Genomic DNA, 17,725 nt, shown 5'->3' on the forward strand with positions numbered 1-17,725 from the left:
GGTCATGGAGCCCTGGATGAGAATGGGGAGGAGGAATGCGTTTGAGAGAGGCATGCTGAATTTGGACATAGGCCCAGATAACCATGAGACATTTCTCTGGAGTGTCCTGCAGATGGCTTGACACACGAGTCTGAAGTTCCTGAGTAAGATCTGGGCAGAAATAAAGCCCTAGGATTCATAACAGAATAGAGACAGCTGGGACATCCCTGGGCAACAGTAGGATTTGGGAGGATGAAGTCGAGGCCAGAAGCAGGCTGGGGAGGTGGAAGAAACTTGGGCAAAGACATGGGTATCTGTGCTCTGCAGAGGGGGAGGAAGAAAGAGCTTCCAGAAGCAGAGGATGATCAACAGTGTCTGAGCCACCACAGGGTATCAGAGGCTAAGACCCTGAGATCCAACTCAGGATGGGTTTGGTCAGAGCAGTATCAGGATAGGCCAAAATCTCCAATTGCAAGGAGTTGGTGGGGACTAGGGGGTGAGGAAGAAGAGGCGGGTGTGTGGACCACCCTCTCAAGATGTGCCTGTCAGCAAGAGGAGGGGACAGCGGTCCCTTGGCACATGCACTCATGTGAGCCAAGAGATTGCAAGTGCCAGGCTAGCTCCTTCCTTCCAAACCTGAGCCCCACCTCCCCTGAGGTCATCCCACACTCTAGTATCCTTCCAGACCTGACCTGGGGGCTCCATCTGCTGGATGAGGGAACTCAGCAGAGGTCTATAGCAGAAGGGTCCACACCTCAGGGTCAGCATCCACTCACAGCCTTTGCCTGCCCCACCAGGCCTGTGCTCTTTTGTCCTTACATGATGCTTGTGATTTATTTCCCCTGCCAAACTGAGGGAACCCCTCGCCACCAGGAAACATCATCAAGTCAATTGGGCTCTGTACCTGGAGGAGCTCCATAGATTTGGAACAAATGGATGAGTGAACGGATGGTCCTGCATGTGTGTGGAAGAGCCACCTTTGGGGAGGATGAAGGGGGAAGGGCACCCTTGTCCTCCCCTGGGTCCTGAGCTTGCCTGGGGCCTGCTCCTGGGCCCCTTCAGAAACTTGGATCTGTTCTGGAGCCTTAGAATGCTAGAGCTGTTTGACTTGAGGCCTGGTTTAAATATTAACAGGATGAAATAAATTGATTAAAGGAAGTGCTGATGACAGGAGCAGTGGTTATTAATAAATCATAGGAATGATTGTTTTCCTTTCAAGAAGCTCCATCAGCCTAATATGTGTGTGATTGATCAGCTGGGGAAAATCCTAGGCTGGTTTGGCAGCTTCAGTAGCATCTGCAGGAAGTGCCTCCCTGTCAGAGGGGCTGGAGCCAGCCTTTCCTCTCCTCCAGGGTGGGGCAGGTGGAACCCTCAGGGATGCCTGCATCTGCTGAAATAGAGACCAGCCAGAGCTTCCTGCCTGCCAGCTCCCTCGCCCTGGGTGAACATGGCTCCTCATACCTGCTCCCTCCTTACCTGAAGCTCTCAGGAGGCCTGATGCCTGGGCCTTGGGCATCAGGGCACAAAATGTGCTGACCTTCTTTGTCTTGCCATATTGAGGTACCTACAGGCCAGTCCAGCAGTCAGCTACACATTGATTGCACAGGATCCTGCTCTCAGCCAGGCTCAGCGTCTATGGTGCTGTGCACAGGGAGCTCACCCATCCTGGGGCAGGCATGCCTGGACAGAGAGCACCTCACAACATTGCTCACTGCCAGGACAGGCAGTGCAGCAGCCCTCAGAGGAGTCGGGCTGCGCTGATGAGTCACCGAGTTTTTTTGAGCTCCTAATGTGCGCCAGCCCTGTACACGATGCTATAGGGGATGTGGAAGGAAGAGCAGGTGCATTCCTGGTCCTGGAAGCACTTCTTGAGCCAGCTTCAGGCCCTGTTGTAATAGAAGACAAGAGACAGAATCAGGAAGGTAGCCCTAGAGCATTCCATGACTTCAGTCCCCACTGGAGACCCCAAAGGGTGCTCTGCAAACATCTGTGGAAGGACAAAAGGTTCTCCATAGCCCTTGAAGATTCTCTGATAAGAGATAAAGGAAAAATCAAGAATAGACAGTGGAGGCCTGAGCCAACCCACCAGCTCCAGAGGCCCCTAACCCCCAGGGGATACAACATCTGTCCAATCTCGTGGTAGTAATCTCACGTGATTAAACTACAAAAGCCCGGGCACTGGTGACCTAATTTCACCAGTGATTCTTAACCCATTAAAGGAATTTTAGAGATGAGTAAATTGAGAGCCAGACAAGAAAACTTAGTAACCAAAAGGGCACACCTGTCCCTGTCCTCCTCAGTCCTCTGCCAGGCTCCATCTGAGCCCTGGAGTCCTGATAACCCTTATCACATCATGTGCATCAGCTCCACCTCACAAGGCCTGATGCAGCCCCCACCCTGGAAAGGGATTGGCGAGTGCTGCTGAATCCAGCCCTGCTTGGCCCCTCACTGGCTTGATATGAGAGGAGGGACAGAGAAAAAGGGGAGGGGGCAGCCCTGGAGCACAAAGGCCCCTTCTGATGCTGTTGGGTCTCTTCTGGCACAACCTCATCTGTCTCATCAGAGGCTCAGCTTGCCCTTACCTGGGCAGATGGTTTCTTCCAAGTCTGTGTCCTCCATGCAGTGTTGCTGAGGTTACAGAGCAGCCAGGGCTGTGCAGCGCAGATGCAGTACATGGTGCTATAGGTGTCTGGAAATACAGGTGTCTGGAAATTCCAGGCTGTAGGGAGACTTTCAGGGAAGGGCTGGGGCTCCTGTGGAGAGGGGAAGGGGGCCTGGTAGCTCTGGGCCTCCAGGACTTTGGGTTTTTATGTCACTGAGTTTGAGTCGGTGCTCCTCCTGCTGTGGGCAATCAGTTGAATGGGCAAAGGGAGTGAGCAGACATCTCATACAATAAGTAGAAGCTCATGCAAGATGTTCCAGGTGATTAACCACCAAAAATCAGAACAGCTAAGACAATAACTATGTGTCATCTTATACCTAGTAAAGTATGGAGCAGGAATGCTCAAATTATAATATTTCATGTTGGTGGTGATGGGGAAAGTGGTGCACTAGCATAATTGTGTGGTGGAATATAGCCACGTGCCATCTCTAGAGGGCAGTGCGTAGCGGCACCTAAAGGGCCAGAGGCCAGAGGTCAGAGGAAAGTCCATCCTCTGCCCCGTGTCCTCACTGCTGGGAGCCCAGCTTTAAGAAACAAATTCTACATCGAGACATCCACTGCACCATTATCCTAATCCTCATCACCATAGTAACCCGTTACTAAGCACCCACGCATCTAAGCACTCTGCAGTTATAGTGTCTCCCCTCTGCCAACTTGCCTTGCAAGGTGAGATGCTGTCATCTCATGTGGGCCCAGTTTTCTGACTGACAAACTGAGGCACAGAGAGTTCACAGAGCTGGCAGTGATGCAAACTCAAGCCTTAGTTCAAAGCCTGTATTTCTTCAGTTGGATCCCATCATATTTTTAATTAAATAACTCACATTAAGGAGAATGATAATACTCATCAATGTGAGAATCTAAAGGTAATGTATGGTGTGTCCATTTGCAGGGATAGTAACCAGCCATAGAAATAAAGGAGGGAAGCACACTCTAAATCCCATGAACAAGCATGGAGAACAGCCCCACAGAGAGGAGGGGACAAAAGTACTGATCATTCTGAAACACAGATCCGGTGGAGTTCAAGGCCAGGTTCAGGGCACTGCTGGGCTTCAGAGGGGGTTGTTTGCATTGAAAGGCCTGGGCTGTGTGATCCACACTCAGCTCCCTGATTTGCCTTCTCTTTAGTCTCTGGAAAAAAAAAACCCACTGTCTTGAGGAATCACCAATCCAGCTTCAGTGTACAGGAGCAAGCATGCAAACAACCAGTTCCTCTCTGGGCCAAAACACAGACAAGGCAAGGATGGAACATTCAACCCCAACCTCTCCAGCAGCAGAGGGATGGCAACAGGGAATCAAGGCGGAGCGGGTGAGGACCTAGACGGTCTGACACCAGGGTGGCTAGTGGTACCCATAGAGCTAGCACAGCTACCTGGGTGCCAGGGAGAAGAGATGAGGCCTCCAATGAATGCCGCTGCTGTCCGTGAGCAGGAGTTTTCCAGAACAGGGGCCCATGTAAAAGTGATAGATTCAGGATTATATACCTGAATCTACCCCAGGCCATATGACACTTGAGGTGAAGGTGGGAATACTGGGCTATAGTGTGTCCTCAGGCACTGCCTGAGTGCTATGTGGTATTTAATGTCATGTTAAGATACAAAAATACCTGACAATGAGGAAGACCCTAAGTATCAGGTGATATTTGGCCACCATGGCTTATATGTCTTCCCTGCCCCACACAGTGATGAGGACATACACGCAGAACTAGGTAAGACATCATCTCCTTTAGTCCCCACCCTTCAGTCCAGAGTGGCAGAAAGGCAACCACACAGATGATCACCAGCCATGGGCCACCTGTCCTGGTAGGGGAGGGAGTAACTGTTTGGAGGAGATTCAGAAGGAAGGCTCCATGGAGGAGGTGTCATTTGAGTTGGCTCTTGAAGAATGAGTAGGAGCTCACTGTGCAGCTAATGCCAGAGTATGGATGGGAGAGGGATGGAAGAAACCTCCAGGCTAGTGGAAACTCGTGGGCAGAGGGTAGGCCAGGCTTAGGGAACTGTAGTCACTTGGGTAGCAGGAAGAGCATACACACACACCCATACACACACAGAATTGCAGCAATAGTGTAAGAACTGTGGGTCACAGGCACTGTGCTTCCCAGTCACAAGTTAGGATCCATGGTCTAAGAATTACAGATGTGATTATATCTGAACTCAGAATTATTTCTCCAGAGTTCAAGATGGCACCTCTTAGTGATCACTGTGGCAATGGTCTTGACACTGGCCAGAGAGAGGAGAGGAGCTTTCCTGAGGACAGAGAAGAGTGAAAGGGGGTGGCAGAAGGAGAAGCATTGGATCAGAGGGGACAAGAATTCAGTCATCCCTGTGAAAGACAGCACCAACCCTGCCAGGGTATGGCTCAGCACCATCAACCAGAAGAAGGACCTGCAGGGCTCACGGGCACTTAAAGGCACTGGGGTAGGAGTACTGGCCCCTCTGCCATGCCAGGCAGCCACCACCAAGCCACAGCAAACAGCTGAAGCAGAGGCCCCACTGTGGGATGGTCCCAGGGAAACAATACGAAGGCTTTGGGGGGTCTGACGCCTCCAGAGGAAAGGGGTGGAGTAGAAACCAGATTTGGGTGGGACCAGCTCCCTCTGGACCTGAGCAACAGGAACCCTGCTAGACTGTGAGCTGCAGGAGGACCCAGATGTTTATCTGTTTTTTATTTCACTACTTTGCCCCCAGGAAAACTGGAACAGTTCTATGCACATAGTAAGAAATAAATAAACAATGGCTGAATGAATAAATGAATGAATCATTGAACAAATGAATGGGTATATGGATGAATCCATGGATGAACAGATGGATGCATGGACAGATGCATGGATGGATACATGGAAGGATGCATGGATGCATGGTTACGCAAACCTAGAGGAATGAAGAACCCAGGATCCCAGAGACAAAGCAGAAACTAACCAGGTGGGCAGGCTTAACCCTACCCTAGGAGGATCACTGTGAGCTGCTGCACAGATGCTCCAACTCATGCTCCTTTGATACCAAGGGGAAGTAGGCCCAGCTGCTCACATCCTGCTGGCCTGGGCTCCCATGCCTCAGTCATCAGGCAGCTGGGATGCGGGGACAGGGGCAGGACTGACAGCAGGCACACTGTCTTCATGCTCACTGTGTGTGTCCTTGGCTTTCAGCTCGCTCCAAAAGCCTGGTGATGGGGGAGCAGAGCCGGAGCCCCGGGAGGCCACTGTGCCCGCACAGGCCGGGCCCCGTGCTGAAGGCAGGCTGGCTGAAGAAGCAAAGAAGCATCATGAAGAACTGGCAGCAGCGCTGGTTCGTGCTGCGTGGGGATCAGCTCTTCTACTACAAGGACAAAGATGAGATCAAGCCCCAGGTGAGAAGTGCATGTTTGGTGTGCCGTGGGCATCACAGCAGGGCTCCACGGGCGGGAAGACCATGCCCAGGAGAAGGGAGGAAGCCAAGAGCCACTGACTCCATCACATTTCGCCAGGATTTCCAAACTAATTTTCATTCTTCTCCCCTGTGTTCCTGGTATCACAGTCTGTTTTACTGAAACATACCTAAAACTTCTGCAATGAAAATGTTTCCTTAGAATGTTGATAGAGAACATCCCTGTCCAACTTAAGAAAACAACTCTTCCATGTTCTTTTTGGCCCTTTCATGCTTCCAAGAAGGACATACATGCACACATTTTGTTACTTCTATCTTGCAGGAAAATGGGTCACCAGGCACATCTAGCCTCAAACTGAAACCTGGTTCACTCTGAAGCCCTTGTGCCTATCCCACATAGGGTTTCTGTGTCTAGCACTGTGAGACCCACGTTTTAAGCGGGTGCTTTAAATTTCTGCCTTTCTACCCAAATTGCACTAAGTTTATTCCCTCAGAGCAGCTAGTAGCCTTGCCCACCACAGGGTAGCCTCGTCACAGCGGCCCATGCAAATGTCCTAATTAGGTACTCTGCGTGCTGCCACCCAAGACACTTGGGCCAGTAGCTCTTGGGCAATCCAGTCCCTGTGATGGCTTTCAGAGAGAGAAAGGGTATCTCTTGGGAGAAAACAAACAGGAAGGAGCCTTAAAGGACTTGTCCCAAAAGGTGCTCCTAGTCATGGATCCTAGTCAGAGTAGGCAGATCTCCTTGTTTGGGGTCAGAGGTCATGGAATCTTGCTGGGAAAGGGCCTGGTTCACATCTCAGCCATCCGCACAGTGTGGGGGCAAAGAGGGGACTCTGGGATGGGCAAGGGGTGAAGAGGGAGCTGGGCATGAGAAAATGTCCCTTTCTCTCCTCTTTCAGTTCCTCTGAGCATGTCAAGGAAGGAGTGTCAACCCTGTGAGCCTACCTTTGACACTTCTCAAACACTTGGATCCTCCTTTTAAACAAAATATGGGGGCCCAGGAGTAGCAGGAAATAGGTCTCATCTTACCTAGAGCCTTCAGTGCAACAGGAACTGCCTGCTCATTAATAACTTTCTGCCTTCGTTCTGTTCATTCCAATGGCTACTCCTGTGGAAAGTAATTCTGGTTCCCACTTGGAATAGAGATATCAAGTTTTCCCTTCTAAAATACTGTATATTGACCTTAAAACCAATAAGTGTTTCACAGCAACGTGAATGTACTTAATGTCACCGACCTATATACTTAAAGTTGGTTCAAATAGTAGACTTCTCATTACACATACGTAACCACAATAAAAATAAATTAATTAGAAGTAAGACTGCTTCAGGAAAACTTTTACACAAATAATAGCACAGATGAAACGTGAAGACAAAAATCTTGAAGGCAGATTCAGAAAACCCTGGTGTTGTCCAGCCTCCTTGATTGTATGAGGAAGGAGAAGAACTCTGAGTAGTTAAGTGAGCCAGATAGGAACTCTGCAGTCAGCTAGATCTGAACAAGACCTGGCACGCTAGCTGTGCAGTATGAACAAAGGTTTTCTGAAATGGAATACTGAGGAAAGAGACTTCATTCCAGTGAACAGTTTGCAAACTGGGGAGACACAGCTTCCCTGTAAAAGGTGAAGGTGTGTTCCAGAGAACAAAGGGAGGGTTTTACAGCAAACTGCAAGCCCAGGTTCCCAATCAGGTCTGTTTATGCAAATGAAGGATTCAGACTCATTTAGTTCTGAGGGTTGATACAGCTGAGCTCTGGAAGGTGAGTTCAGGTTGGTTGGTTCAGGTGAACTCTGGTTGGTTCAGGTGAGCTCTGAAAGTCCCAAAGTTAAACAGAAGTGTGGTCTTTGGGGGAAGGCAGAGTACGTGTGTGATCCCTATAGGGTCAGCCAGTGGCCATTTGGCCCTATTTTAAATTTAGGCCCAGTCAGCCCCTGGGGACTCATCATTGGCTGTTTCAGGTTCACATTTGTTTATAATGGCTTGGGGGAGTCCAGTTTTTTAACCTTAGATTTTAACATTTGTTAAAATGGACACAATATTACCTCCATCACAAGGATGAGCTAGGGGTTAAATTGTATAACATACATATAACTGGGTACAAATCCTAGCACACTGGATATTTAAATCTGAGACCACAAGCCTGCCCAGCTCTGACTCCTGGCCCCCAGCTGCCCCCTAGGCTCACCCCTAGGTGGGCGCCGGTTCCCCATCATCATTTCCTTCTGGGCTCCCAGTTTTGTAGACCAGCCTTGGCCCTTCAGCAGTGTCTTGGCTTTCCTGAATGACCTGTTGGTGTCCTGTCATTCTGATTACTGTGAACAGAGTTGCAGAGTTGCCCCAGCCTTTCAGAGCCCTGTGTGGACCCCTACTGTTACCCTCCTCCTGGCCCAGCGCACAGTGCTGCCTCATGGGAGCAGGGCGTTATGATGCAGGAGAGCCTGAGTGCTCACAACCCTGAGGCCACACAGGCCACACATGGACAGAGCATCCTCTGCCACAGGCTTCCCCACATATTCTTTATAGTGAGCCTTGAAGTGGCCCTAAGAGCTCTCGCCCATCAGCTGGCTCCATAAGAAACCTCCATCTCCTGGAATTCCTGAGCCAGACACTCCTCTTCCTCCCCTGCCATGTTTTCCAGACCTCCGCAACCTCTGGTGGAAGCAACTAATAAAATGGAGGCACGGACATCCACAGTCACCAGCCTGGACACAAGAGCAGCCCTCAGGCCACTGCATCGTGAGAGGGGCCAGTGTTTTTCAGCAGATGCCAGCATCTGCCCAGAGCTCTTGTGGCCTCTCTGGGCCTGGCTGGCACTCACTCCCAAAGCCTCTTGGGACATTAAATCTTCTCCCTATTTTCCCCAACAAAGCCTGGCTTCTACGGCAGCCCCACTGCCCAGGTTCCCAATCTCAAGGCAACTGTCGGTCAATTTGATTCATTCAGCTTATATTTGAGATCATTCAGTATGATTTCAAACTTGTACAGCTGCTGGCAAAATAGCCTCACAAAATTTCTATTTAATTGCATGAACTGCATGTAATAGACTAATTCTCAATATCTGGTTCCTGGAAAAATATGCCCTGCTCACTGTTCACAGTGACGGGGGTCCAGGCGGTCAGCACTGTCAGACAGTTACACGAGCAGATGTAACTGTCAGGAAGAGGGATATCCAGCCACGCTTGATGCTGCACAGAGCTCACACACAGGAGGAGAATCACTCCCAGCCCACATTCCTTGTTCTCGCTCCAAAGCCCTATCTCTTCCCCTCTCCCCATCTTGCTGGCAGGAGGGTCAGCAGAGGACAGAGAGCATAGAGACAAGACAGTTCAAGAAGGAGAAAGAGGAAGCAGCTTGCACAAGCTCAGATGGAAAGACCAGGCAAAGGCATGTCACGGCAGAACCTGAAAGCACCCTTATCCCTCCAGCCTTTCCCAGCACCTGTCCCTGAGGGTTTGCAGCAGACAGATACCACAGTTTCACAAGTAAAGGCTTCCAGGTTTTTTAAACCTTAGTGGTTTTAGCTTCTGCTTGGAATGTTGAGTCATGAAACCTCCTGCCACGTTCTTTGTTGATCAACCTGGTCTGTTTCCACTGTTGGGAACTCACTTTAAGTCTAGTTTTCTGAGACCTTTATTTGTTGCGTGTTTCTTGGCTTTGAATAGAAATGGAACAAAATAGATGTGGAAAATGTAACTTCCGAAACCTAAGACCAAAAAAGAAAAAGTAAAAAATTAAATGTGATCAATCGAGCAAATGGGGCACAATAGGGGAAAGGAAAAAAAAAAAAAAACAAGAAAGAAAGAAAGACAAGTAAAAAATAAATAAATAAGATGGCAAAAGAAGGTACAAACATTTTGTTTCTCATAATAAACATGAATAGGTTAGATTCATCTATCCCTTAAAATAGAAAGTGTGAGATTGGGTCTAAAAAAGAGAGAATTCTTAGAGACCTACAAGGAGACTTAGACTCCTAGAACACAACAACAGTAGGAGACTTTAACACCCCACTGTCAATATTAGACAGATCAATGAGACAGAAAATTAACAAAGATATTCAGGACTTCAGCTCAACTCTGGACCAAGCAGACCCAATAGACATCTACAGAACTCTCCATGCCAAATCAACAGAATGTACATTCTTCTCAGCACCACATCACACTTATACTAAAACTGACCACATAATTGGAAGTAAAACACTCCTCAGCAATGCAAAAGAATGGAAATCATAAGAGTCTCTCAGACCACAATGAAATCAAATTAGAACTCAGGATCAAGAAACTCACTCAAAACTGCACAGCAACATGGAAACTGAACAACCTGCTCCTGAATGACAACTGGATAAATAATTAAATAAAGGCAGAAATAAAGATGTTCTTTGAAACCAATGAGAACAAAGATACAACGTACCAGAATCTCTGGGACACAGCTAAAGCAGTGTTTTGAGGGAAATTTATAGCACTAAATGCCCACGAGAGAAAGCAGGAAAGATCTAAAATAGACACCCTAATATCACAATTACAAGAACTAGAGAAGCAAGATCAAACAAATTCAGAAGCTAGCAGAAGACAAGAAATAACTAAGATCAGAATAGAACTGACGGAGATAGGGACACGAAAAACCCTTCAAAAAAATCAGCGGATCCAGAAACTGGTTTTTTGAAAAGGTCAACAAAATAGATAAACCACTAGCCAGACTAATAAAGAAGAACATAGAGACAATCAAATAAACACAGCAAGAAATGATAAAGGGGATATCACCACTGATCCCACAGAAATGCAAACTACCATCTGAAAAATATTATAAACACCTCTATGCAAATAAACTAGAAAAATCTAGAAGAAATGGATATTCTGCACATGTACCCCAAAACTTAAAGTATAATTTTAAAAAAGAGGGAGGAATAAATAAAAGATTAAAAATCAAAAGAATGAAAAAAGGTAAGAAAAATGTGAACAAAAAGAAAGCAAATTTATAACATCAAATAAAATAGGATTCAAGATGCCAAGAAAAAAGGGATATAGTTCATGATATAGATAAGCTCCTGAGAAAAGAGAGCAGCTGTGAACTTTTATGCTTCTAATGACATAGCTTTGAAAAAGACATAAACAAAGAACATTCATTATTTTTATTTTTCTTTAAAAAAAACAAAACTTTTTCAAAAAAATGAAATCAGAGACCCATTCACTGACAATAACGCAAAAGCAAAAAAGACAAGTTAATAACAAAATGACATTGAAGAGAGTATGCAGGCGTGAAAGAACAAGGATCAAACACACACACACAAACACATGTCACACACACACACACACACACACACACCCCACACACACACTGCATAATACTTCTGTAGTTAATGAGAAAACCAAAACTCAAATTCAAACTTCCAGTTAAGGGTGACCTTTAAAAGTCACATTTGGCTCCTCCACATCCCAAAACTTCCTGATACAGCACTAAAGGGATGTTTTTAAAGGCATGAGCACACTAGATGGAAAGAACATGAGGTGAGACAGCATTCTGGATGCAGAAAGGCAGATGAGGTAGAGGCTGCTGATTTATTTAGCTGACCCAAGACAGCTAAATTCCAAGCCAGCACAAAGGAGAGCACGGAAGCTGTCTGGTTTGCAAAACAAAATTCCTCAAAGACTTAGGGCTTGGCAGGACTAGATGTCTCTGGAAATGAGGGCAAAAGAGGAGCTCAGCACAGGAGCACTGGGTAAAGGTTAGCTTTAAAAAGCAGTTAGGGCTGAGTACAGTGTCTCACTCCTGTAATCCCAGCACTTTGGGAGGCTGAGGCAGGTGGATCACTTGAGGTCAGGAGTTCAAGACCAGCCTGCCCAACATGGTGAAACCTCATCTCTACTAAAAATACAAAAATTGGCCAGGCATGCTGGTACATGCCTGTAATCCCAGCTACTCGAGAGGCTGAGGTAGAAAAATCACTTGAAACTGGGAGGTGGATGGAGATTGAGACGAGATTGCACCACTGTGCTCCAGCCTGGGCAACAGAGCAAGACTCCGTCTCCAAAAATAAAAGGAAGTTAGATCTCAGATTTAATCCAGTACCAAGGGGTGACCACCCACCCCCACTCAGCTGTAAGACTGGAGTTGTATTCTCCGGGAAGAATAAGAGGGAGCCCTTCAGACTGGGGACTCTGGTCCTGTTCTTGGTAGAGTATCTTAGAGAAAAGGAAGGTTGGGTGAACATTAACGTGCAGACCAGTTGCTTAGCCCCCAGTCTCTATCCACATTTGGTTCCTAAACTCCAGCAGTCAGGAGTAGCCCCCAGGAAGGAAACTGATGAATTTTCTCCAGTAAATTTCTCCAGAGGTTCTCCAGTAAAGCAACTGAGGTGGACTCCCCGTGTATGCCCTCCCCATCCTCAGACACCACCCAGCCAGCTCCACAGAGAACCATTCCCAAGTGGGAAAGAGGCCTGGTTCAGCAGACATTTGAGGAAAGATTTTCATTTGAAGAACCGAGACAAAAACAGGAAGAAAACAAGAAGCAAGCTGCAGGCAGCAGAAACTGTGCAGGGGGTAGAAAACTGTTCCACAAAACTACCGTGACATCTTCAGAGAAAATCTGTAAATACGGAAGATTCAGAGGAGGAGACCACCCCCAGAAGTCAGAAATAAGATATCATGTATAAAAAACTCCAAAGAAAGGTTGGGAAAACTTGACACTCCCGGGAAGAAGAGGACAGACAATAAGAGAGGCAACCCAACGTCTGAAGAGAAGGAGTTTTAGAAATAAAGCAGAGAGAAATGAAGGGACAGGAGTCCTTAAAGAACTGCTTGAAGTAAATTCCCCAGGATGGGAGTATAAACACTTAATACTAACTGAGATAACCAAGATTACCACAGAGGTTCGGGAAGGTGTATGGTGGGGACAGGGGGGTGTGGGTGGAGGACAGGCAGAAAGCGAAATCTCACCACCCATGCTGGGAATTCTATAGATGATGCCTAAAACATAGTAACTCCTCAAAAAGGAATTGCTTCTCAAAAAGGAATTACTCCTCAAAAAGGAGTAACATAAGCATACAGATTAGAAATAAATATCTTAAAAAAGGAAAAAGATAGAAAAGAAACCTCATCTGAGAGCGTAGAGGTGGTGACAGATTCAGGCAATGACAGAGGAAGAAGAATTTGCTGCCTCATGATAAGCCATGTAGAAGAACTCTTGATTCTTCAAACTATGTGCAAGTATAACTTTCACTGTAAAAATAAGTGAAATAAAATGGAAATAATCTATTTTTGAGATTTTGAGAGTACAAATAAGACAAATCAGAGCCACGGGGTGGGGATGTGGGGCAGGGGAGTGAGCTGGTGACAGGGTCAGCTAGCTTGCATTTTTTCTGTGTTATCGTAATTTCTCACTGTGAGATTATCTTCATGTAATTCCATATTTTAAAGTATTTTAAAAATTTAAACAAAAAAGGAAAAACTAAAACCAAAAAAAAAACAAAAAAAACAAAAAAAAGGAATGCAACAGGACCACAGCCCCAGAGAGTTCTTCAGATGACCAGGAGGAGGATGGGAGGCCAGGCCCAGGGCTGCCTCTTCTAGACAGGGCCACTGAGCCCCACACTGGCCTCTGAGGAGGTCCTGGCATATTGGAGGTTCTTGGAAGATGTGTTTAGAATGAACCTGGGGATGGGGTGGGAGGTCCACGGATGCCTCATGTCCAGCAGCCTACACCCATCCAGGGGAGCCCGTAGTCTCTGAAGAGTAGGGCATAGGATGCTCATCCTATAGGCAGGAACAGAGAACTCAGATCTGCGACCAGAAACCACCTGTGGAGGGGCTTCGCTGCCACACCCAGGATCTCGGTCCTCACTCTATGGGCTGCATTAGGGGTTGATGAAGGTTGTGAGGGGCTAAGACTTGGCCATCAGAGCCCTAAGGGGAGAGTTATCCTGCAGCGGCATAGATAGGGGCTGGCAGGGGCTGGGCTGGAAGCAGAAAGGCCAGATAGGGCTGGTGTCCTAATATCAGCCAAGGCCAAGAAAATTCTCACCGTGCTGGAACAAGGGCTTGGGAGAAGCAAGGGAGGTGGCATGGCAGTTGGAGTTTGGAATTCACACTTCCCCCTCCCATCCACCTACCATGGCTGATGCAACGTTATGTTTTAGAAGAGGCAATTTAAAAATCACTTTGAGAGCAGGCTAGCTTTTTGTTGTATGTTTTTCTTTTCCAGGAGAGTAAGTGAGGGAGGCTTAGCAGTAAGGAGCCGTAGAAGATTGATTTAAAGTTTGATGTAATTGAGTAAAAGCTTGGGATGGGGAGGAGGAAGACAAGATGGATGGGAAAGCACATGCACTTCTAGGAGTGAACATTAATCTTGGACAGTCAGAAGCCAGCAATCTTTAAGAAAGAGGAAACCTCAGGGGAAGAAAGAGAGGCCATCCTATCCCATAGCTTGAAGTTCACAGGAATATTTTAACCTACAGGAAACCTTCTCGTTCCCCAGCCCATTGTTCAGCAAACTTGCACATCAAAAACTTAAACAAAACAAAAAAAAAAAAATGTTGCTTTCATGAACTCTGTGTTAGTGCATTCTCTCGTTGCTATGAAGAAATACCTGAGACTAGATAATTTACTTTAAAAAAAAAAGAGGTTTAATTGGCTTATAGTTCTGCAGGCTATACAGAAAGCATGAAGCTGACCTCTACTCAGCTTCTAGGGAGGCCTCAGGAAATTTACAATTATGGTGGACAGCGAAGGGAAAGCAACCATGTCACATGGCCAAAGCAGGAGCAAAAGAGAGCATGGGGAGGGGCCACACACTTTTAAAAGACCAGATCTCCTGAGAACTCACATTTTGAGGACAGCACCAAGAGGATGGTGCTAAAGCACTCAAGAGAAACCACCCCATAATCCAATCACCTCCCACCAGGCCCTGCCTCCAACTCAGGGGACTACAATTTGACATGAGATTTGGGTGGAGACATGGCCAAATCATATCAAACTCCTTCCCTGAGTCCTTGACCTGGAGTAGATGCCTGAGTTGTCTCCATTTCTCAAATGAGGGAATTAAAGGACTAACATCAGGCGAAGACTAATAGGTACTCACTCTCAGATAGCGCCTGAAGGCTGACCCAAGTTTAGTGAGACCGCTAGGACAGCCCCCTGCTGTACCATTAATGTTTGCCCACAAAACCTCACACCTTTGGCTATAGCAGGCTCTACCTTCCATGGCCCTCATTTCAGCACTACCTGGGGGTGTGATGAAGATGCCGTAAGGTGTCGGAGCTTATCTTGAGCTCTCAGCTCACAGAATAGCCCCTGTATCTGATGCCCTTCACTTCTAGACCGCATAACTTCCACTCAGCTCAAATTGATTTAGCAAACCCTAACTGTCCATCCTTCATAAATTGTAAATTGTTACTCAAACTGCCAAGAGGACGTCATTACTATATTATTATTATTTCTGTTTTGATATTGCTGTTATTTATAACACTTCCTCAATTTAATGTCTGTTCTTCTCCATTCTAAACCATAAACTTCATTCAGATGGGACTTCAATCTGTCTTATTACTTCTCTTTTCCCATCACCTAGCAGTACTTGACACATAATTAATACCCAGTAATACTGGATGCCTACATGAATAATTGAACGAATGAATGAATGAAGAAAAATGAGTGCACAGTGTGACTCAGATTTGTATTAGATCCACAATGGAAAAATACTTTATTGTTTTTGTAAAGTGCCTGAGGGTTGGCAACGAGCTTATCGACTGCCATCCCTATTAGATTATAAGCTCATCAAGGTAAAGTTTTTGTCTGTCTTGTTTATTTCTGTGTCTCGGTATCCAGAACAATGCCTGACACATAGTAGAAGCTCAATGAACACTTGTTCAATAAACATTCAGACAGCATTTCCACAAAGCCAGGTACAATCAATTTCCATTGTACTGGTGGAGAATGTGGGGCTCAAAAAGATAGAATGGAAGCTTGCAAACTATAATGGAATAAAACATAATATTTGGAATTAGAATACCTGGTTTCAAGTCCCATTTATACCACTTACTAGCTATAGATTTGGGAAGATCATTGAAGCCCTCTTGTTCCTACTTTTGGAATGGTGCTTTGAGGCTGTGGCTTCACTAAGCATTGGACAAATGGAAGTTGCTGTATTTGATAGTGTTGTCAATGCTCCATAAACACTCAGAGATAAAATTCTTATAACCCTTAGAATGGGTTCTGAAATGAAAGACCTTCAAGAAGCATGCAAAGGCATCTAATATGAAATATAAAAAGGAAGTTGCAGATCTAGAAAACAATGATTGCCTGAACACTCAGAGCTCCCTGAGACCAGCCCTTCAGATGGTCCTCACTCCCTTTCTTGATTAGGAGTCCAGACTAGTGGGTGGTAGGTCTGCCACAAATACCTAGGATCTAAATTTTAGCACATCATGTTACAGCACCTTGCATGATAGAGAAAAATGGCAGATTTCTGGTGAATAACCAGGATGGTTCTAGCTGGTAACTAGAGAAGATATTTCACTCCCTTAGCCTCAGCTTCCTCCTTGTAAGTTGAGAATAACCACACCTACCTCCTAGGACTATGATGAGAGTAAGCTTAACCAAGCAGGAAATACCCTAGTGATAGCCTTCTCCCCTGGGTGGAACTTTACCCAGTGAAGGTTTAGCAAATCATCCAACACAATCGAACAGTGGCATCTAGGGGCAGGCAGCATGGCTCCAACCTTGCCTCTGCCTTACTTCATGAGTTTAATACACAGTTTGAATCTAAATAAAAACTAACTTTTATGTGTCTAATGAACCAGGCTCTGTTCTAAGTGTTTTTCATGTATTAACTTGCTTTAATTCCCACAGCGACCCTGCAAGATACATTGTAGATAATTCCAAACATGGCTGCCGCTCATTCCTGTCCCTTCTCCCAACAAGCAGAGTCTATTTCCCTTCCCCTTGAATCTGAGCTGTCTTTGTGACTATTTGACAAACAGAATAAGACAGAAGTGATGCTGTGCAATTTCCAGGTGTGGTCTCTGTTAACTTAAAAATCACATAATTTATAAATTTAGGAAGGAGACTTTATTTTTCATAAAGGGTTGCAACTTGCAGGCTGGCCATCTGCAGGCTGGGAAGCATAGCCTCTGGTAGACTCTGAAAGGCAGGCACTTTGAGGGAAGGCAAGAATTTACGCTGAACAGATTAGGTAAGTAGGCTTACAGGAAGAGCTATGAATATTTACAAAGCGGGTCCTGATGCATGCCTACTGAATATCATATGGGTCTATGTGATCCATATTCACTATGGAGTAGGGGCTTACCATTTAAATGCATTACAGGTAGGCCCTATACAGCAGTAGGTGAAGCAGGGACATGAAGGCACTCCGTGTGCAGCCTCTTGTTAACCGATCAGAACCAGTGATTGGTCACCTTTTATCAGTAGAGTTACTGACATCTGTCTCTTGTCCAATCAAAGCTGTCGTTGCAACTTGTGGACCAGGGACTGGGGATCAGTTAGTCAAGGTCTAATGGTGAGCTACAATTGTTTTAGCACTTGTTTCTCGGGGCCAGTGCCTGTTTAACTGCTAGGGAAAAAGAAAACCTGTGGCAGTTAGAACATCATGTATCCTTTAACTGTAGGGGTGTGTGACTTAACTGTTGGCTGAATGGCCTTGGGTCTTATTTATGCTTTAGTATCTTATTGCCATAAAGTTAGTCAAATGATCGCTACTGTAACATTAATGCTCGTCA

At 46.2% G+C, this 17,725-nt stretch overlaps 1 protein-coding gene across 3 annotated transcripts in view; it reads left to right on the plus strand.

Annotated features, from left to right (window-relative positions):
- Positions 1-17,725, plus strand: part of ARHGAP22 (Rho GTPase activating protein 22) — a 224,306-nt gene that overhangs the window by 84,661 nt on the left and 121,920 nt on the right. For 2 of the 3 annotated variants that reach the window (XM_021672238.2, XM_021672240.2), the window contains 2 exons: positions 5,784-5,983; positions 14,197-15,632. In XM_021672238.2, the coding sequence (XP_021527913.1) occupies positions 5,784-5,983; positions 14,197-14,208 (212 nt within the window). In that variant the 3' untranslated portion in view covers positions 14,209-15,632. Of the gene's footprint in view, positions 1-5,783; positions 5,984-14,196; positions 15,633-17,725 lie in introns of those variants that run through there. The other variant, XM_064370060.1, reaches the window with a different exon arrangement.

Source organism: Aotus nancymaae, unplaced genomic scaffold (genome assembly GCF_030222135.1).
Source record: "Aotus nancymaae isolate 86718 unplaced genomic scaffold, 86718_ANA_hifiasm-v0.15.2.pri h1tg000099l, whole genome shotgun sequence".
Lineage (NCBI taxonomy): Eukaryota > Metazoa > Chordata > Mammalia > Primates > Aotidae > Aotus > Aotus nancymaae.